This window comes from Anser anser, assembly GCF_964211835.1.
Source record: "Anser anser genome assembly, chromosome: 9".
Taxonomy (NCBI): domain Eukaryota; kingdom Metazoa; phylum Chordata; class Aves; order Anseriformes; family Anatidae; genus Anser; species Anser anser.
In genome coordinates this window covers 25,556,617-25,579,768 of record NC_139729.1, presented here as the reverse complement: position 1 = coordinate 25,579,768, position 23,152 = coordinate 25,556,617, and the positions used below count along the sequence as shown (strand labels likewise).

The 23,152-nt window shown below is 37.7% G+C and overlaps 1 protein-coding gene across 2 annotated transcripts in view; it reads right to left on the bottom strand.

Moving 5' to 3' along the window:
* LOC310903897 (maltase-glucoamylase-like) overlaps window positions 1-15,501 on the bottom strand; it is a 72,225-nt gene extending 56,724 nt beyond the window's left edge. The window contains exons 1-7 of one of the 2 annotated variants that reach the window (XM_083847946.1): window positions 15,352-15,501; window positions 11,091-11,214; window positions 10,268-10,341; window positions 5,956-6,076; window positions 5,759-5,868; window positions 4,907-5,058; window positions 1,945-2,116 (exon numbers count right to left, since the gene is read on the bottom strand). In XM_083847946.1, the coding sequence (XP_083704072.1) occupies window positions 1,945-2,116; window positions 4,907-5,058; window positions 5,759-5,868; window positions 5,956-6,076; window positions 10,268-10,341; window positions 11,091-11,214; window positions 15,352-15,360 (762 nt within the window). In that variant the 5' untranslated portion in view covers window positions 15,361-15,501. Of the gene's footprint in view, window positions 1-1,944; window positions 2,117-4,906; window positions 5,059-5,758; window positions 5,869-5,955; window positions 6,077-10,267; window positions 10,342-11,090; window positions 11,273-13,041; window positions 13,097-15,351 lie in introns of those variants that run through there. The other variant, XM_083847947.1, reaches the window with a different exon arrangement.
* Between the last annotated feature and the right edge of the window lie 7,651 nt (window positions 15,502-23,152).

The window sequence follows — 23,152 nt, the reverse complement described above, 5'->3', positions numbered from 1 at the left end:
ATAAAATAAAATAAATAAATAAGAGAGAGAAGAGGAGTTAAAATCTAATAACACTGTTTTGGGGATATTTCAAAATATAACATATGTAGAACTTGAAACTTTTCAAAATATAGCAAACAACAGAAAGAAAAATCACGACACTTTTCCTAAAGTTTTGTTTTCTACTGCCTGGCATTTTTCTCCTTTATGAGAATGTTTTCAATTAAAACTGAACTTTCCTGAAATATAGAGATAACATAGACAAGCAGATATGATGGAACTTTGGGCAAGTCTGTATACATTGTAGTACTATTTCTGTGTAATATATGTGCACATCGAGTGACAAAATAACTTGACAGTTAGTACAAGATTTTACCTCTCATCTATGTTACTATGAATCCTGCAAGACAACCATTTTTTATATCTAGTGTATGTAAGTAAGAGAGCACCTGTCTTCTTTATTTCCATTATATTGTTTTTTCCATTATTACTAGCAACAACAATAAATAAATAAACAAATAAATGAAAAGATCACAGCTGTTGTCATAGCTGTGTTTCACCCCTGCGACTGAAAACTCAGAACACATGATGGAAGAGGAACAGAACCTGAGCAATGTGAAATTATCCTAACTTGATTTTGTTCACTGTTAAGTTTAACTTAATCAGCCTACACTCAATAGAGCCATTTGGATAAGAACCATCTTCAAACTTTCAAGTACTAATCACTAACAAGAGGCAGTTTATAAGCTGAACATGTAGTAGAGATAGGAAATAAATGGTATGATTTCTACAGTAGAGCTTGTTTATAGTGAGACAAATCTGACCTAATTTAGATTTTGGTCCTGAACCCTGATCTCCTAATTCCAAATTATTAACTAATTACATATAGTGGTCTCTCCCCCTAGCTTCTGTTAGTATAGCTTAAATTTCAGCAAAATACTGAAGCATTCTCTGAAAATAAATCATATGGATTGCTGCTTTCTTATACTGAAGTAACACTGACAAACGGTGTCTGTTGGAGGCTCACTGGTGAGTTATAAATAAATTACTCGAGGAACTTCAATAAAAAACACACAAAAATATTCACATTAACAAAAATTCCTTCACTCATGCTCTATAGTGATTTCTTTCTGCACAATGTCCATGTGTTGATTCTGTACTAGACATGTAGGGCTTTGAATGTTTTGTTTTTTTCATAGTATTAGCTCAACTGACTGCTTACAAGCTTTAGCAAATATTTCCCTAGTCAAAGCAAAGTATATTAATGAGTATAGCAATAAGATCTGATTGTTTACCACAAGCAGAAAATGACTACTGTTGTTTGAATCAGCATCTCAACTGATTTTAACCCACACAAACTCATTGTAACTCTGTGAGCAAATCACTGCAGGGAGGAACTGACGGACCAACACCATGTGCCTGTGCGCACCAGTGTTGAGGAGAACTTGGATCAAAGCCTAGAGAAGTCTCAGTGCAGATGTAAGATTCTTCTGTAATTATCAAAAATATGGGTGCCCTGGAAATCATTTTGGAAAAAGACTACAGACACAAATAACTGCTGACAGACATATTTTATCTCATAAAGAGACAGCTGTTAAAGAGAACTTTGCCATCATTTGCCGAACTACAATGTTGTTAACTGAAGCAGCATGTGTCATATGTACCAAACTCTGCACAAAGCAAGGATTAAGACATATTGTTATTTATTTTGCTTATCAGTAGAAACTGAAGACTCATATCTTTAGAAACTGATTTTCAATTTCACATCAAGACAAAAATAAAAATATTTACAAAAGGCTATCTTAGGGAATTCTCATCAGTACTATCTAGCTTTTAGTAATAAATACAGTGCCTGAGAAGTTCTTGGGGAAAAACTCAATTGATATTATTAATGTCTACTGCATAACAGCTTTGGATTCCAGAATTCATTTGCAAAGAATAGAGAATAATAAAATAAGTCCTTACGCCAGAGGGGCCAATATCCCTGCTGAACATGGGCCAGGTTTTCCAGTTGACATCGTGTCGGTACTGTTTATGCACATGCTCTCCCACCCCATAAATGTTGCTGCTAGGAAGCTTGATTGATAGCTGCAAAAACTGGTCAGCATACTGCAGTGGTCCTATGGTAGTATCAAACCTGATGAAACAATTAAGAAAAAAAACACAGATTTCACCAAGAATTGATAGAATAATTGTTTCTACTCCTTTTAGCTAGAGATGGATAGGCAGGCTCAGGTCTCCATCCAGAGGCCCAAAGGGGACACACATGGAAGGGGACAATGTGCAGCTGCAGCAGACAGAGATGTCCTTGCACATAGGATGAGAAGAGCAGTACCAATTGATCTGTAGAAACTTCTCATACAAGTGGCCCATCTATTTTTGGACATACATTCACAATCACCGCTTCCACCAACGCTTCCCACCCTGCATCTTTTGCACTGAATTGTGAATCTGCTCAGTAAAAGTCAATTTCATTAATAAAGTTTCTTCTGTTAATTTAATTTTGTATCTTTCACCAATCCCTTTCATTACAAACAATTCACATCCCAAATGAAGATTAGGAGAGCTTTAAAGGCTTAAGCTAAAGCAAAGTTTATTCCTTGTTTCTACAGAGGGGCTCAGGAAACTGAGGAAATCTGAGCAGTGTTGAGGCAGAGAGGAGTAAAATGCAAGGCAATTCCTACTGTCAGACAATAGTCCTTTAATCAATCAAAAGATTGAATTTTATTAATATTGATCTTAAACATATTCATTTTCTTCTTTTATTGCTCTAAGACTTTGAACATTTCCACCTGGCAAATGGATGGAATTGACCCCTACCCAGAAGTAGCTTTACCTTTTCATTATTTTTTTAAATGAAACAATCATAAGTAGAATGTGATTATGAGTTAACCCAGATTTAAATCACAAAGCAATTGTAAGGAAGCTGATCCTGAGACCTGAGGGTTATCTTCAGCTTCATTAAAACAGGAGCTTACAGGGATATGCAGAAACACAGTTTTTCACCAAAAGCAGAGAAAATGACTTACTTTGAGAAAGTAAACTACATCAATAATTTTTAACATCATACACAGTTTCAAAGTAATATGCTTTTATCTACACACTCTAGTTTTAATTACAAATTTTTAAAAGTTATATTTTCATGTGATATCTGTGTCATTCATCATGATATTCATATGAAGAAGGAGCCGAAGGACAACTTTTTCTCAGCTTTATGCAAACACAACTGCATTGATTTTCACAGACTTTGTCACTTCAGATGTATTCATACAATGTATTTATCACCATGAATAAGTATATTACCATCACTAAAATATATTAAAATATTTTTAATTTAAAAATATTAAATCACCATTAAAAACTAATAAGTAAATATACAGCTTACTATCAGTTATAAACATTGCACAAATGACAGAAAGGGGGGAGTTCAGGCTTGCTATAATTTTAATTTCCCATGTTACCATTTCTCTTTTTTAAAGTTAAAAATATTTATGTTTGAAAGGGTCAAGTCTTCATGTCATATACTTCTGTCCATTTTTAATGACTACAATCACCATTTTGCCCAACTGCTTGCTTTCTAATACTTTGGGGTGGGAAAGTCTGTATTTCCAGTGAAGCTATAGCAGTCATTCACATTGTCTTGCAAATAATGATGGTAATTGGTTCATTTGAGCTCTAACTCTTGGGGGGGGGGGGGGGGAGGCGGGCTCTAGTGTAACAAATGATAATGCAAGCTTTATAATTATTTGGCTTTATAATTATTTGGATGATTAGGATTTTTGTAGTGATTTGCAATGACAGTGATCCTCACTCTTTTCTTTCCAAAAAATCTTTCTCTTTTGGTTGCTTGTTTAAGTGTTAGGGAAAAGCACTCACTTTATCAAGGATTTACATCTGAGGGGCTGCTCTTAATTCATGCTAACCCTGGCTTACTTTGAGATACTCTTCAACTCGGACTCGAGCATCATTAAAATTTATTAAATTTCATAAAAGTGGTTGCATTTTCTACCTTAAAGAAAGAAAAGGGGGCGGGGGGGGATATAGGAAAACATCCATGTTTCAACATGGTTCTTTTGAACTAGAATGCTTATTTCCCTTCATATACCTGCTTAATCAGTCATGGACTACTGAATACCATGTCCATCTTTTGTGCTCCGTAGAATTGCAAATCAATCATTATAGAGGATTCTATATAAGAAAACAATACTAATAACAGCATAAAACTAATTGCTAATTAGTTAAACTTGAAGCACTGATAATTTAACTATCCTAGAACTCTGACAGGTAATCATTCTTTGACTGATTTAACAGGCATGTTCATCCTGACACTTCCCCTTTTAACGCCTCTTAAAGCTATGTGGTTACTTCAGAGCTAAGTTTGTTTATTCTTAGGAAACAAGTGGGATGAAAACTTTCAATATGTAAGTACATCAAATATTTTACAGAATTACATGACCAACTTATCGCTGTCTTGCAACAGCTACTCTTTTGTCATAGGTCTAAAGAACAACCTGGTTTTGGTGATTCAAAGATTCAGCATGATTGCAACAACTAAGATAAAAGATGCAATGAAGAGTATTCACATGTCATTTGAAGAACTGAGAAGGTCTTCAGATAGTAGTGATTCCCTGTGTTGATGGAACAAAATAGCTGTAAAGATCTCCCTAGTACTGGTGGAAAGAGAACAGGTAGCCAAACCTAAAACCTTTACAACAGATCTCTCCATATCACACTATTTATTTCAAAAGTCCTCACAAGAGCCCTTGCATAATGTCCATCAGTCAAAAGAGCAGAAGTAGACTACATGTCCAAGAGGGCACTTTACACACGGCGTCTGGGGAATACCTTACTTATACAGCAACATGGATTTTCAGAGAAAACCAGTGACATCAGTGTTACCCAAAAAAAAAATACCAACGTTACTTACAGAACTCTTCCATTGCTCACTCTGGTCACCACAATACCAAAGGGATTATGCTTCACTTCCACTTTGTAGTTTAAATTGGAGGCCGCAGATCCACTGAAAGATCCCACATGCTCATGGGGGACTTCAAATCTTTTTGTTTTAGGATCAGTAATCTGCACGTATTTAAATAATAAAAGTGTAAGGCCTTTAAAAAATAATGTCTAATTTAAACATTTTTCAGCATTAACACATGGGTCTGATTTAGCATATTCCCACCCCTGTCAGTCTCCTCCTTCTTCCTTCATTATTCTCTTCCCCATTTCATCACACATTTTCAACTGTTTCCCTACTATACTTGACCCTCTTTTTCCCTGATTTCCAGGGAAACCCGCCACAAGAGGAAGGTCTCCCACAGGAGCCCTGCTTGACCCCAGAACCCATCGATACCCCACATTCACTACACAAACTGCTGAATTTTCCATGAAGAACAGAAAGCTTTGGAAGACCTAAAGATGTCTGACAAAGTTATTGGGAGATATGGCCAGGCTATATATAAAAAGGAAACAAATACATCTGCCCCCAAAATCTTTTCCTATAATGAGGAAAATAGGTAATAAAGTAAGGACAATATAAAAGTTGATTTTTTCCATAATTGCTTCAAGCAGAAAACCCACTGTGCTATACCCCTGCTAACCCTATGCATTGTAAGAGCAGAGAAGACAAAGAAAGGCAAAGCTGAGCTCTTCTCAGTGAGAGTCATGAGGGCGCATCAGAGGGATTAATTGAGCCTTCCTAAACTTACTGCACAGCAACAGCCAGCCTAAAATCTTGCACAAAACATAAACCTTAAAACAGCATAAGAAAAAGATTAACCTTGAACCGGAAGCGATTTGAAGTCTGATACTCTCCTGTGAGGAGGACAGTGTTGATATCATTTCCAAAGAGGGAAGGTGACGGCAGCCTTCTTAATGTGGCCTCAAATCCTTGAGAAAAAAACATGTTGCAACGTTATTTTGTGAAATCAGATATCCACAAGTGCATAAAACTGGGGAACTCCGATCACAGCTTACCTGTCTGAGTTGATCTTACGGACCCATCCACTTCGTACCCATGTTTACTAGAGAAAAAACACCAGGGCACACTGGTATCACTCTGGGGACTCCAGCAGCAGCCACGCAAGGTGCAGACGCTCTGATTCAAGGACATGAAGGGCACAAATTAATTGATTTTACACAAATAAATCTTTTTATACTAAAACAGTTAAAATGCACATGAAGCGTATTTGGCCCCAAACATCAGAAACCTTAGTAACATGTGCAGTCAGACCAACTCCTTCTTTGAAAATCTATTGTCAATTTGAATGGAACAGAACAAACATTTTTTCTTCTGTATTCAGAGTAGAAACCTGCTTATTAGACATAATTTTTTCTTAAAACCAGAATAGCCACAGACAAATGAACCTGTAAAAAACTATTGAAACCTTTGAGCTGTGACAGATGTGGTATAGACAAACCAACAGACACTGGAGACTGGATAAAATTTATGGTTGGCTTAACGTCTAGTAAACATCTGGTTGGAAAAAATCCACATATGCACCATTAATAATCAGGTACAGGATAAGTATTTTAACATAATTCTCCAATTACAGAAATGTTAAGATTGCTTCTGCAGAACCTTATATTGAGATAAATCAACTTAAAAAAAATAAAATCAAATGACTGAGCAATTAAACCTATTGTTCAAAGCATGTATTTCAGTGTAGTGGCATCAACCTTTACACCACCTCTCAGCATTCCAATAAACTAGAATACCTTTGCTTTGCTGTTATAAATTAACTTATTCACAGATCGCCTGCATGAGTTTTATGTTTGAAGATAACATCTGAGTAATAGATCACTATAAGCGTTCACACATTTTCTCATGTTAAAATAACAACAAATTACTCGGGGCGAAGGGCAGCAGTGATACAAGAAGCTCCACTGAGGGCAAAGGGCAATGTCCACGAGTGATCTCAGGCACCCAAATCCAACATATAGGTCTTCAATACCTCTCTCTCCACTTGTGTGCTAGCAGAGGCTGTTTGTTTGTACTCAAATATATATATTTTTTTTGTCCCATATTTACCTAAAATATTCTGCAGCATGTTATAGGTGGAGATGTGCAAAAATCACTATTGCTGCTGGTGCATATGCCACTCTTCTTTGGGTTATAGAGCCCAATTTAGTCAGTACAGGTCAAATACAGTCTCTGAATAGAGAAAATTAAGCCAGGTCCAGTGCAGAAATAATACAAGTGCCAAAGAAAGCACAGACGGAGCTCACAGATTCACTGGCCCGAGACATTTTTATGCATTTATTCCGTAGTGATTGGACTGAGCACAGAAATCTCCACAAAACCACTCAAGATAAACCAAGATTCACCACACAGATAAAATGTCTGTCTGTCATGGACTCTTCACATTAGAAAACATGTATGCTCTCATTTTCATTAGTTTTCAAACAAAAACACAGTTGGAGGAGAGATACAGTAACACAATTTCTTCCCCATGATCCACAAATCAATGCACTTTCTGAGGCTGTGTAAAACATCATGCTCATTTTCCACCTTCTCAACTCCCACCACGAGAGTTCCCTACTTCCCAGGCTATGAACTATTTCAAAGAAAATGAGAAGAAGCACCCATCCCTTCCATGACTGCAGAGATTGCAGCTTTATTCTTCAAAGCAAAGAAACTTTATTTCCTTCATTTCCCTCATAGTTAGGGGAAGTATCCTAAACACATATCAACAGAGTTACTACCTCAATCTTCTTATTCCTTCCTAGACCTGTGGGTACCCCCTGCAACACAGAATAGCTTGAACAACAGATTAACCTGAAGCCTGGTAGTTCAAGCATCTCCTTTTCCAACTTCATAAATACACTTTTCTTTTTCCCAGCTACTTCTCATGAACGCCCGTTGAATATCTTCTGCAGTTACTTTACAGTGCAGTGATGGCCTTCTAGCTAGATCTTATTCTAGCAGTTGTGTAAACTACATTCCTGTATTTTTGTGGCACCCTGAGCTTGCTGCATAAGGAAGTTCAGAAGTAAAAGATTGGTTGCACCTGACACAGGGGAAGGAACAGAGTTCAAACAAAGATACTGTCGAGGCTGTTATAAAAGTTATCATTAATATAAATAAAGATGGGAGGTTATCGCAGCCTCTGAGCTATAAAAACAGCATAATAGATACCAATATGCAATAAAATCAGAAAGAAAGTCAAAGCTTATTTAGAAAAAAAATCCTGGATACAGGGAGAAGTTTTATGGTGGGGTACAAAATGAGATGGCTTCTGAACATTGAACTCAGCACCAAAGACTAAAAGAATATTTAAGCTATGTGCTGAACTAAAACTTCTTTTCTGAGCACCCAAACAAACCTGTGCAAGCAAGATAGTTTTGAAACAACAAGCTATACAGTCTCCCTTCAAGCTTTCAAAGGTATCAGTCTAGGACTGGACAATACTAGCTCTGCTTACAGTATTTTTTTTCCTTGTCTAATAAAACTCTGCAACAATTTTCCACAGCAGTGAATAGTTAATAAATGTCTACTTTCTTTCAGGATTTCTATCTTCAGCAATCCTGCGGCTGGTTAATCAATATCTACTTGCTTTCCATACTTCTATTTTTCTATTCGGCAATCCTAGCTTCATCTAGGACATTGTCAGTGAATAAAGAAATCAAGACAGACACTAACCTGCTACATGAGCTTAGGGAAGGCCTAATGTTCCCAGATGCTTGTTATTCTGAAAACCACAAACGGAAACCACTACAGAAGAGTTCTTTCCTAAGCAGATACCTGTAGGTTTAAAGCTCTGCTGGTTGCAGTATTAGAATAAGTCTAAAGAAGGACAACAATTCTTGCAGGAGAAAATTTATAAAGGAATGAAGAGACACCGGGGTGGGACTCTGGCTTGTATCAGGCTTTCTTCAGCTTTGCTCAGGGCACAGATTAAAGGTGATCCTTAACTCTAATCCTCTGAAATCTGCTGCCCAGTATTCACTAAGGAAAGTGCAGATTTAAGAATCATTTATTTTACCTCTAATTCCAGAGCAAGTACCCCTGTGTTCAAATCTGCATCTGGCCCCCCATTTTTTTTTCTGGTAACTGTATTTTGATCATTTTTAATTATTCCTAATCACCAAGGGCAAAAGACAAGGTCAGATTTAAAAAGGCCTGCAGTTGCAACCAGAGCAAAACTACTTTCCTCCGTTGTGATAAGTGCAGCACTTAATGTGGGGTGACTGGTTCAAAGGTTGTAATTAAAGATTAAAGTGATCTGCATGACATCTGTCGTGGCGTGCTTGCTCCTGGGGCATGGAAGCAAAAGAGAAGAGGAACGTGCTGTGAGTTGAGCCTTTACTAATCTGTTAACCTGCAGGACTTTATTGAACTATATATCATAACGCAAACCGTGGCACGACAGTAGCATTAACAACTGTCTTTTCTGGAATTGGATTGGGAATTCACTGAGAGATTGAAACAGTTGATTAATCATTTTTTATACCTCTGTGAATGACGTAAGTATCACATATCATAATATACTGTCTTTTCTCATAAACTGCACCCCATGATGAAAAGAAAGATGGCAGGCACCCATCAGAAAATAAGAACATCCATGATAAAATGAATAATAATAATGGTTATAAAAATAACAATAATAGCCTCAATAATAGCCTTACTATAACAGCCACCATAAAAATGTTCTGAATGTGAGAGGACTAAAAAATTAAGATGCTATTTTTCGCTGGAAAACTTAACTCATGGATTCTTAAGCAAGAAGGTCATTTCTAAACACCGTGCTTGCTCAGATGAGAGACAACAACCAAGAAAGAGAGAAAGTGAAATTCAAATCAGTTCTGAAAGGAAATTGGCAGTGTTCGTTGCATTATAAAAATCATGTTCATCTGTGTAAAGTGCATCTTGACCTATTTCTAAAATATGCTTTATTGTAAATGCTAATAGTTGACCACCAGACAAAAATAAATTGCTTAGGCAAAATTGTTGAAAACAGTGAATTTTTCTAACTGTTTCTTGTTTGCCTAATTTTGTTCCCACTTATCATAAAGCGAGACTGCTGGGAAGTATATTGGCAGCGGTCTTCAACCCTTCACAGTATACTGCCACAGTGGCTAGAAAAATCAAACCTTATGACAAAGAGCTAAAATTGGTTATATAGGAGTTAAGCTTCCCTGCAAAGCATTCAGATGTTCAGAGACAAAAACAACAACAAAAAGTTATAAAACCACCAATATAGTAGAGACAAAGTAAATTTTCATAATTAAACATGAATCTTTTTGTGAAAAATTCTGTTTTGTAATTTTTTCTATAATGTTTTCAGACCTTTGTTGCTACTTGATCTGGGATGCAGTCAATTCTCTCTGCTGTTAATATGTTCGGACATACTGGCGTAAATCCTGCCAGAGAAATAAAATAAGGGGTTAGTAACAGGATTTCCAAAATTTAGGAATATCTGTATTACCTTTTAAATCATTAAGTGCTTCTGCTAAATATTTCACACCATCTGGAAACTCTAAACATTAAAATAGACTCAAATGAATTTAAAATATTGCTACTGTGATTTACCTTACATTTGAAACATTGTACATTCCAGATAAAGACAGGAGAACTTCACTTTCAATTTCTGCACATATGGGCAACACTGATAGATTTATTTCTTAAGATATAGAGTAATCCTATTTTTGGTAAGTCATATAACTCAATATGCATCGCTTCTTGTAAAAAATTTACACCGAATTAAAATCAGAAGGATTTCTTTTTTTTTTTTTTTTTTTAATGGTGGTGTGTAACTGCTTTTATGTATGCTCCTTCCCATGAAATACTGCTCATCCAGGCAGCTTGAATTAGAGCATCAGACAAAAGCACCTTAAGCCTCCATTAAGAATATAACTGTAACACTGAAAGCCGCAGGAAATACGTTGGTTTTAAAAAGAAGAGCAGAGCAATGCTTCCGTTTTTTTTGTTTGTTTGTTTGTTTTTCATTTGAACGTCAATGCTTTTTGAGAAGCCTGACTCAATGGTGATTTAAACGATGCCAATAGGCAGCTCCTGGAGCTGCATGGGATTCATGATCACCTCAGCAAGCAGAGCTGAGCAGTTCCTGATGAAGAGTTTTCATCTGGTAATACAAATGGCAAGTACTTACCTGTCGTTTTGACTCCAGGTTGTCCTGATGCTAGCAGCGCAATGAGGACAATGGCCACCACCGTCACCAGACAGAAGAGGGCAATCAGGGTGGTTTCCAAACCACTGAACTTCCTCTTGCCCATCTAGGCTCAGAGTAACACCATTGGCATAAGTAAAACAAAAGTAATAGCTTTGAAAACTCTATAAATTACATTATTAATTGTAATTAATATATGTTTATACATTCTTTAGTTTTTAAAACACGTCACTTAATACTGGGGTTAAAAATAAATCTCCTGTTCAGGATAATTCACACAGCATAGAATACTGCATTATTACACTCATGGGAAATCACTGAGAAATGTGTTTTATTCGCTATAAACCACTTTTAAATACTCACAAATAAGAGTTTTCACTTGAGAGTAACTATGAAGTTTCTTACATTTTACTGAAACTCCAGAAACTGAAAACAAATCCCTGTGCATTTTTGTTTGTTTGTTTGTCTGATTCTGCAAGGTTTATTTCCTTCTTTAGAACAAACGCATACTACCTCCTCTTTTATAAAGAAGGATGTTGGTTGGTGAAAAAAGGTAGTTAACAAAAAATGCTAATGAGCTCTAATAGCATATCACACCTGTGACGCTTGGCAAAGACTAGCCATAGGAGCCAGGGTAAGTTACTTATTTGTCAAGTGGAAGAAAATAGCGTGCTTATAAACCCGTGGGATTTCACAGACATTGAGGGGTAGTCGAGGCAGAAGAAACCACCACAGGAGGTACCCTGGAAGCTGCTGAAATCACAACTGAAATGAAGGAGAGTATGTAGGTGGAGTCAGTGCCTTAAACTGCTGTTTAAAACCTGTGTTGTTCCCAGTATCGCTTCTCTGCGAGGCACAGTGGAGCATGGCGTGCTGTGCCAAGGGGTGTGTGCTGTCTGCAGAGCCAGCTGCTCAGCCCCACACACAGAACAACGTGGTACTATTAATGTTGAACTGCACACCACCAATAAAACTAACGAAAACTAGTCTCCAGTGTCCAGATCAATATACATTGGCAGCAGCAACTGCATTTTACCTTCCGTTATGAACATTTAGCCTTATAAAACAGCCTTAAATACAGAGAAATACCTTCTTTTTAGCTCAAGTAAGAAAGTGAAGGAATATGTGTGCATTGCACTAGCATATGAAAACATTGTCAAGGGTTTTAGTGATAACTCAAAAGAAAAACACTTTAGTAAAAGTTGTGTATGGTGTGTGCGAAGTAACACTAAATCTGTTGCACTTCATCACCTCTCATTTCCTACAAATATATTCTATCACTCCACCAGCATCCCTATTCCTGGAAATCCCACAGCCACAGGAATGAATGGAGAGGAAAAGCAATACTGAAACATCAACCATCCCCAGAATAGTGAAGGCAATACTTAGATACAAGTCCTTTTCCTTAATTAAAAATAATTTAAAATATTTAAAAAGCTTTTCTAAATAGCATAGTGCTATTCACATTTTCTCTAGTGATATCAAAATTGCTAGCCATTTTTATGATTATTGTTACTTCCCCAGGGAATACCATTTTTAAAGTCTGAAACTACACTGTATATTGCGAAGTATATATTTAAGGCCTCTTCTTTATAATGAACAAATGATAATCCAGCAGTTCCTCTCCTGAGTTTCCTTTAACATTGTCAGAATACAGGTCCACTAGGAGCCCTAACAAGTGACAGTTATTTTTCTGAAAACTAGAATATTATTAAAGTCCTTGTCATCAAACTCTTCCCACCACCCACAAACAACCATAGCATTATATTTCAGCTTTTTCATTTTCAAGGTCTCCCCCAAGACCTGAGACTTCAAAAACATGGATTTATAATTTATAATAGTTCTAATTTATAAAAGTTCTACTGCGTGACTTGTACGCAGCAGTGAAGTAAAGGTCTCCAGTAACTTGGATGCAATAAATTGGATGACATACCTTAAAGCCCCTCTGCTTCCTTCATCTGCTGCTCTTAGTTGTAAAGCTCAAACTCAAAATCAATGCTTTATTCTCAGCTCTTATCAGCTCATTGCATTGTTTGCTAACCAATCTACCAATAGCAGGCCCGTACATAATTACAGGCAGATTGTAGAAACTCTTTGGGCTAAAATTAGTTACTATGGTTATTGTAGCCAAGGAATGGCTAGTTAATTAATAATATTTTGGTTCAGTATTACTCAGCATGTTCTCTAAATAAGAGAAAAACAGCAATAAAATGACAATACGTTTGTCCGTGCTGCATGACTTAGTAGTTTTATTCTGTTCTTTTTCCATATCATTATTTCTAGAACCTTCATGCAACCTTCCCATTGTCTATCATTTCTGCTTTAATCACCACATGAAGTCATTAAATGTTCCCAAATGAGTAAAAGACTTATTAAAATAATTGTAAGAGAGAATCAAATTTATGATCACTGAAACTTTTTCAGGAATGAACTATGAATTATTAATTCTAATATTAATATAAACAGATTTCATGGGATTCTAACAAGAAATGTCAAAATCATAAGAGAAAGATGAAAGATTAGCATGGAAAAGAGCTTACAGGGAAGAGTTTTCAATCATAATCTTAATATGAAATCTTAACGTGGAATTAGGTTTTGCCTTCTCCTTACAACAGATCTAATCATAACCTTAAATCTCTGTTTTCCAAAGGAAAACTTTTAGTTCATATTGTTACCGTACTTATAAGCTATTTTTCAGTAATAAGGAGATGGCTGAGAAGTGTCACTTGTAGTTTTGAATTTTCTGCAAATTTATTTAATTTCCTAAATATTTCCCCTCCCACTGGAGACCCCTCTAAGCACCAAGTGAATGGTTCCCTTCTCCTTAGTCAGTACTTAAAAGACACAAAATCAATCATACACAGGGCTCTCCTGGAACCATTCATCTCTGAATGCCACCACTCTCACTGACCGTTGTTGAAACACACCCTGGTATTTAGTTATCTCATCCTCTCCATTTCACTGTAACAACATCATGCATATCTGCATGTGTGCAAACAAGCTCTTGAAATGTAATTCTAACATCCCTCTTAACATTGCTAAGTATGCTGCTTTATGAGCGCATATTGAGACATAACAATTTCACGTGAATTATGAAGATACCAATGGTTCTGGAGGTCTGGGGTGGCTGTTTGTGCATATCTGTTTTCCAAGTTTTATATCTTCATTTAGCTGTTCCAAGAAAGCACACAGTTCGGCAAAGCATATGGCCATGAGTTTCATTTAAGCATGTCTGCAATCACATTGCCATCAATATAACCATTTGCTTAAGTGCTTTCCTGAATTCACAGTGCTGCAATCTCATATTATCAATCACCTAGTGCACATTGTCTATGCAACTTGAGAGCATGAAAGCACTGAACAAAAAGGTCTCACAAGAGGGTTAACCAGCAGGTTTCCCAGCTGAGTGTATTTTAATTTACCTACAAAGGATATCAACAATGGGGCTTTCAGGTCAAGATGTGATATTGAGCTCTAAGAAGCAGGAACGGAGAAGGCTCTTCAGTCAGGGACACCAAGGGACCATAAAGAAAACCAAGAATTCTATTAAATCAAGAGCTGGAACAGCATGGTCTCTGCTATGTCCTGATTTAGTTTCCAGGAATTAAGAGCCGATTCATTTCTGACAGCCGTTAAGAAGAATTACTAGAAGCCCGGGAATATAGGTTAGACTAGAGTCTAGGAAAAAACCTAGGAAATTAGGTACTGTTCAAAATGTAGTCATTTAGACAGAAACATTTATCTATCAGCTTTTAACAGGGCCAGTTTTAATTAAATCACATACAACTTGAAAAAAAACTTGTTAGGCGGTCATAGGTGGCTCCCTGAGAGTTGTGTTGATGAGCAAGTTCTTTTTCTACAGCTTCACAAGATTTTTATTTTTCCCTCCAATGCTCCAGTATCAAACATTTACTTTAAGTTACAGTTTGGAGCCCTTAATTCCTGCAATAAGCTGCTTGCAGATCACCAGTTCAGGCAGGAACATAATCATTAACTGCCATGGAAGACCATCTACCAAAGATCCAGTGGGAGCATACTGGCCCTCCTGTATTCCCCACATGCTGCATTTGCATGGCTGAAACCGCTCTGCAATCCCGTTCAGCAAGACGGGAGCTCTTCAGTGCAGCCATGGTCATACAGAAAGAAGGAGGAAGTCTGAGCACTTTTTAGAGGCAGTTGTGGGGAATCCTGTGCTCAAAGACTCATCCCTCAAGACTGGGAAAAAGAAACTAGCTTGATTTACCTTCTGCATATGACAAGGCAGATGCCTGCTGAGGTCTCCTCCCTTCTCTGAAAGGAGATATGAAAGATGCAGCCCTTGTTCCTTCAGAAGGAGATATGTGCCCTTATCTCCATTCTGTGTACTGAAGCACACATTGCCTGTTCAGAGCAAAGACCCATATGTCTGTGCCCCACTCCCAGCTCAGTTACTCATTAGCTGAGTGTCAGGTGGTGATTTTCCTACGCTCACCTGCATGCTTCATGATTTTTTCCGTCTGGATAAGGAAGATGATGATAATTCTTCAAATGCTTCAAATGGTTTGATTAGCAACAGCTTTTTACCTAGAGAACAGAATAGGGTCCAGCCTTTCCAAGAAGTCGCTGAATTGCTATCTCAGGGAACCATACACACCCTGAAAATTCTGGCTGCAGTGCCCCGTTGAACAAAGGTCTTATGGACTGTTCCCTGAGGTGCTGGTCCCCAAGCACCTACTCTGGTAGGAGTGCCACATAGGCATTGCTGCTTGGGCTCCTCTCCCAGGCACAGGGACAAGGGGGCTATGTGCCGGTCCCATCATGACAGTACAGGTACAGTTGTACTATGGTTTGTATCTAAATATGTCTGCATAATATTTGAACATTACAGACTCTGCTTACTTTGAGTAATTGCTTGCTTTTCTTGAGACAAAACAAATATCCTAGCTGAGCAAAAGGCAAATAATTTGGTAAAATCAACATATTGGTGACAGTTTGGTGACAAAACAGGTCGTTGGCAGGAGACCCAATCTCTTCCTACTGTAACTCTGCTGCCGTAAATTGGTTTATACTGTTGATGAATGTCCTCCCAAGAATTTCAGGACTGTTGGCAAACTAATGAGGCAGATGCACACAAGCAGAAAACCCATCCAAATTCGGCACAGCTCTTAGAGGATTCCTGGGAACCCCTTGATAAAATTCCACCATCAAATAACAAGCAGATCACGTGGACGATATTCCTGCCCCCAAAATCTTCTTCTTTGGCACTGAAATCACAAAAGACTTCTTGCAGCATTCAACTAAAAATATAACCTTCCAAAAATAGAAACACAACTCCTCTTCAAACTTAAAAAGATCAAGGTTTAGAAATTCCACTAGAACAGTCCCAGACCACAGAGAGAGCTAAGAGAAACTATGACTACACTTTTCCAATTGTTATATTCATCTGGAGAGAAGACTGGGTGCTTTAAGGATTATTTCTCTATTTCACATAAACAATGAAGAAAATACGTGGTGCTAAAGCAGAGGTTGGAGACTAGGACTTCTTATTTAGAAAGCAGTATCTCAGTATCTTAGCCTTTGAGCTCAAATCATTTCACATTCTCTCTAGCTTGATCGGCATGGAAATATTAAATGACTATGGCAGTGTTTAAACAAGAGCAAAGGAATATTTAGGTTGATACCTCTTCCTTTTATTTTTATAGACTGCACCTTATTGTCTTTATCAGGTGAGTAAATGGAAACTCAGACCTTTGCAGAAAACTACCAAACAAAGCGTTATGAGTTTGGTGGAATTCAACCTGAAAAAGGTTCACTGCACATCTTAATCAGTTCTTCAACACTTTGCTAGGACCTCAGCGAACACATGGAACAAGTGATGTGGTTCACAGCATAGCTTTGCCTACTGCATCACCAACCTCCAGGGTTCTACTGGCACCCGTGAGCTCCGTATGGAGGACTGCAAAGAAAACACTTTCAAAAGTTCATTAATGCCTATAACAAAGTAAATGCATAGCACACCATAGGCATCTTTTTGCTCTTTTAAGCTTCAATAAGCACAGTGATGAGCACAGACCTTTGAAAACCTGTATTAGGCAGCTCTTTTGTGGAAATTTCTAGGCAGAAGCCTTACCAGAGCAGGGAAAATTTTACTGGACCTCTGGACCTCAGAATGAAGGCATACTGTTATTCAGCTTTCCAATTTGTTATAGGTTTCTGTAAAGGACACAGAAAATCCCTACAGTTAGGACAAATATATATATATATATATATATATAAAACAATTTTAAAGAGAAACTGAGCAAGAAAACTTCTAATGGAGAAAAAATAAAATAAAATAAAATAAAAATGTATACTTGCCCAGGAGTCTCATTCAGACACTGAACAATTAATGAAAATTCAACCAAGCAAGTAAAAGAACTGGGAAAGCCTCACAAAAATGTATTGCAAACATTTATTTCCCCAGTGGGACTTTGGAGAGAATGGATTTGAATTCATTCAAAGCAATCTCATTTGCACAAAGTGCCTCACAGTTCAAGATCAGATCACGTGAGCTTAGTCTCAAACCGAAGTAGTTTTCATTTCATAGCAAATGACAGCCAAAAGATTTTGATTTTGTTTATTAACGAGATACAGAAATAAGTTCAACTGAATAATTCAGTTTTCATGGAAAACCAGAACATGTTTGAAGTTCATTTTCAAAGTATGTGTAGTTTTTCTAAGAGAAATGCAATTAGACATTGTATAAACTCTGTCTTCTCATAGCTAAATTACTTTCTGTGTACCTAAACCATGGGCCTTTATCCTGGTTCAAATAACACTTCTGAGCCAAGAAAGTATGGCAAAGATAATGAACATGGTAAAAAACTGAATCCAAATGTTATTTAGGAGTTATTATTTCAAGTTACAGCCCAGTAAAAGCCATGATGATGACTGCAATGATAACATTTCCAACTGAACATATACTGTAGAAAGAGGAAGAAATTCCACAGCTCTTAGGGCAGTTGACGAAATTACTTGTTGTAAATCTCTAAAATACAGCAATATAACAATTACCACTGAAAATTTTACTGTAGACAGAGCAGTACATGTTTCTCAGATGGTTGTGATGATCTGATAGTTGTTAAGACGTGAAATCAGATTAAAAAATATTTTAACATTTCCTTTTTTTTTCATAGTTAGTGAACATAAAAGCAGAAATTGAGAAGGTGTTCAATGTAGAAGGAAGAAGCATCATGACAGTTTGAATTATAATCATGAATGTAAATTACCTGATCATGTCTATAACTGCTGTTCTTCAAGCTAGCAAATGGTAGGTGCTAGTAGAGCCAAATTTTATGTATTGCCAATATTTTTGATCTGTCCTTTAGCTGAAAAAGGAATTACAAGCTTGCTTGGAGAAAAAAAAAAGTGTATTTTCTCTGTGGCTATTCATGATTCAAGACATGGAAATATCAAAACGTGTTTTACAGAGTTACTTGATCAAAATCTATTGTCTATTTTTTTTTTTTTTATTCTTCAAATTGTAATGAGATTGTATTAGGGATATTTGGAAATGTAAAATATCCTACAAGCAAATGATTCAGACCTGTCATTTGCAGCTGACAATGTTAACTTTAGGATACCCTTTGCTGCCTATAAATGAGGGTGAAAAAGAATAAGTATTTTTTTTTCCAGCTAATTGCTAGCTCCTGATAGTCCATAAAACTCAAAAGTACACCACCAGTAATTCTCAGATACACATTCTCTCATCTCTGCTCTGTCATCCAAAGGGGATACTGATGGTATTCGCAGGCATGTAAGGCCCAATGGCCACCCCTGTGGCATCCCCTCCAACCCCTTTGGTCCCCCACCTCTCCTCAAATATCTGAATCCGCAGTTTGAGTCACAGAGCAGAACCCATCTAACCCAGCTTAGATGCTTTTCTCAAGAAATGCTGACTTTGGAAAACGAAGGCATTATTGAAAGTGGAAACTTGGCAGCATGTTAGATCAGATTTATTCATGAGGCATGGCACAAGCTGACAGACGGAGCCCATTGCGGGTGCTTGTTCTGGAGTCATTACTGGGAATGGCTGTTAGTTTTACTCTTTAGTCTTCGTTTTCTTCAGCTTTGTGTAAATTTTTTTTTGTACTCCTTCCTATCTCAAATGTAGCAGCAGAAAGAAAGCTTTACTTCTGTTAACAGATCTGGAGACATTTTCTGAAACACTTTCTGAACGAGGACGTGTCAAGGTTAACATTCTAAGTGCAGCTTATTGCTTTGAATAAAAAATATATGGCTTCATATGAAATCTATTGGTGGGAAAATCAAGGACTAGTTTCATAAAATAAAAATGCATGTATCATGTATTAAATCTCTTCAAAAAAGTCCTTTTCACTCTTCTGAATCCCTACAAGACAGATGAAACTGCCTTTTAAACCTCCTGATATCTGTCATGATGTTTTTCTCTCTAGAACACGGAAAATACACATATGTGCTTAAATAAAGCATGTACAGCCTAGCAAGAAAAACACAGGCAAAATTTAGTCTTGGATTTAAGAACCCCGGTCAGTCCAATCTGCATTTTGGCAATCAAAATGCACATTAATGTAAAATAAATACTTATATGACTACCTACTTGTGGCAGTTTGAAGATGTATATGCACAAACCACTAGGAAGCCCAAGACTCTGCCAGCTCTTAAGATTTTCAGTCATATGTTAGGCAGATGCAAAATAGCAATTTATATAGTTTTCTAATGCAATTTGAAAACAAACAAACAACTGCAAAAACAAAGGCAAAAAGCTGGGGACTCTTTCTGACCTTCTTAGATTGTGAATTTGCACATGCAAGTTTTTCTGCAACTATGAAGGCCAGAAACTTTAGTTATTCTCTTTAAATGGATGTTGGTACTTTTACTTAAAGTAAATAAATAAATAAATAAAAACATACATGATATTTAATGATTAAATTATGAAGATGCAATACTGACAATAACCTAACAGCAAAAATCAGTTAGCAAATAACACTCCAGACACACCTTATTCAGTTCTAACTTCATTATTTGTAATTCCTAACCTATTATATTTTTTCAGGTCATTATTGAACAAAATCTGAAACGACAGATTGCCTCCCCGCTTTCAGAGTCAGGAAAAAATAATTCTGAAAGCGACTGCTTAATGAAATCACTGTTTTGACCCTTTGCATTTTTTTTTTTTTTTATCAAAGCTTGTCTGCTGACTGTTTCTATGACTTTCCTTGCCCTTGCTGCAGATGGTCCTCCAGCCAGCGCCTGTGCTTCTTGCTGCTACTGAGTAGGAAACAAAGCAAAGCCACCGTTATTACATACTGATTCCTAGCCAGCTCTTTTACTTATTTCGACATTTTATTAGTTTATTATTCAGCTTTGCTTTTTTTTTTTCAGCAAAAGTAATGGACGGTCATAATAAGAAAAAAATTATTAAAGGCTTAGGATCTCTATTTAAAAGGGTGAAAATTTAATATTCCACATATTTGTAATAATAACTGAAAAATGTGCATAACATCAGTGCCAAGAATCTCATTTACTTCAGCCTCTGTTTCTATATGGCATTTAGTAAGTACTCAGTGGGCAGCCTGGTCTGCAGAAGTGACACAAGGGCTCACGCAGAGAGAATGGATCAGCTCATACTCACACCGTTCAGGATACAGGAAACTTCAAAGTTCAAGGTGCTTATGATCTCCATTAACATAGTTCCCTCTCTATCTTTTAACCTGCACAGTAACTTCTGAGCTGCAGCCTTGCACCTAGCGGTAATTTTTTTCGTCTCTGTGATGAAGGATTAAAATCCTGAAATAAATAATCCCATCATCCCATCAGATGCTTTTGCTTTGCGCGTGAATCTTTACAAACCTTTAAAGATTCTGTTCAAACCAGTTCCAAGGTGATCTCTCTGATTACAACAGCTGGAAGCTTCCACCCCCCTGCCCTCCTCCCCCTGTTTTTTTTTAAAGCCTAACACCTGATATTTTACAGTTGCTTGTAATCTCATGTGGGAGTCTGAATGAAAACATCAAATAGTGCAACATTTCAAACAAAGCTCTGTGGTCTGGCAACAGCACAGCAAAAATGATGGGATTGAGTACTTTCCTTGGATTGACTGGTTCTCCTGCTCCTGCCTTTCCATTCTCTCTCCATGTCTTACCTGCAGTTTTCTCTTTCAAGAGGCACCGTGTACTGCTGATCCTGTGGGACACAGAAGTGCCCAGTTCTCCCCAGATCACGACTCCGTTCAGGCCCTCACATGCGGCAAGGGGTCACTTAAGTACCAAGAAAAGCTACCTGAAGGCTGGACAAGGGGGCTTCATTCCCCCAGCAGACTTCAAGGAGGACAGTATTGGCTGTTGCAGTTTGCTGGCCCAGATGGACTCACCAAGATATCTTCCTCCATGACTGATTACATTAATGACAAGGGCTTGAGTCAAGGAATTCAATGATAAAATGATTTGCTACACCAGTAACATAGTTTGGGCTCAGGATTCTGCAAAGGTGTTTCAAGGAGAGTAGATTGTAAGAGAGCACAGCACGTCTTAGAATGGAAATAAACTGGCCACAGGATCATATGCTTGTGCTGGGAGATTTGTCATGTGGAGAGCATAAACAAATCTTAACAATGAGGCGAAAAACAACTTATATTAATGGCACAGATCAATGCAAAACATTATGGCACTGAGCCTTGCGGTGACAATGATATTAAAGAACCTCAGATGAGCTGCAAGATACATGAGTCTCCTGGTTAATGAATGATGGTGTTAATACCTCGAGGTGTAGAGGGCATGGGTGTATGCATTTTTCCTGAATGTGTAAAAAACTGTACCAGATGATTTTGGCGCCACTTCCAATAATGTCCAGTTCTTGTACTGTACCCGGCTTTTTGTTTTGTTTGCTGTACCCAGGATGTCACCAGAGTGATGAGAAATAAACACTACCAAGAGGGAACGGCAGCCCAGCAAATTCTTCGCACCATTTACCTTTATATTGTTTGCTGCTTCTGCCTTTGGACTCTCCTAGTGCTCCAGGAAGGATAAATGCACCTATGGAGTTTAGAAGGGAAGATCCAACACTTTCAAGTGAATGGACAGAGAGAAGGAAAAAAGTTGTTACTCTTACACGAAATTATTTGATGCTTCCTTCAGTTCTTGTGATTTTTGAAATAACACTTGGTATAGAAGCTATAGCCACTCTTTCTGCCTGTACATGTTAGCACATGACAAATATATATGTATTTATATATATCAACAGTTTAATGTCTTCACCTATTATCAGCGCCTCAGGAAGATAAATACTCAGTTTGTTATTTTTTTTTATTCATTGTCACTCTTGAAACAATTCCTTTGTGATAAAAATAATTCAATTTGAAAGCATATTATTGAAGTGTAAAGGCAAAGGCCTTCAATGATTCCTGTCTTTCTCAACTGCAGACATCTTGAGGAAAGCATAATGGGTGATTATTATTGATCAAACAAACATCACAATCTGTAAGTTCCTGTACTGTGAACTTAAAATCCTTGGACCCAAATGGTCAAAATCAAGTTTGCGTGTGTGGTGGGCAAACCTTGACAGGCTCCCAGGCACATACCAGGCCTCTCTCTCTCCCCCTCCTCAACAGGATAAGGAGAAAATATGACAAAAAAGCACACAGGTTGAGCCAAAGACAGGCAGATCACCTGTGCCACTCCTTCCTCCTCGCACGGTTCTGCTCCAGCGTGGAGTCCCTCCCACAGGATGCAGTCTTTCACAAACTGCTCCAGCATGGGTCACTTCCATGGGCTGCAGTCCTCAGGAACCGACTGTTGCAGTGCGGGTCCCCAGCAAGCCGCAGCTCCTGACAGAGGCCTGAGCCTGCGTGGGCTCCCCATGGGCTGCAGATCCATTCAGGGCATATTCTCCTGCTCCTGTGTGAAGTCCTCCGTGGGCTACCGTGTGGATATCTGCTCCACAGTGGTCTTCCAAGGGCTGCAGGGGGCCAGCCTGCTCTGCCATGGTCCTCCCCACCACGGACTGCAGGGGAACCTCTCCTTCAGCACCTGGAGCACCTCCTGCCCCTC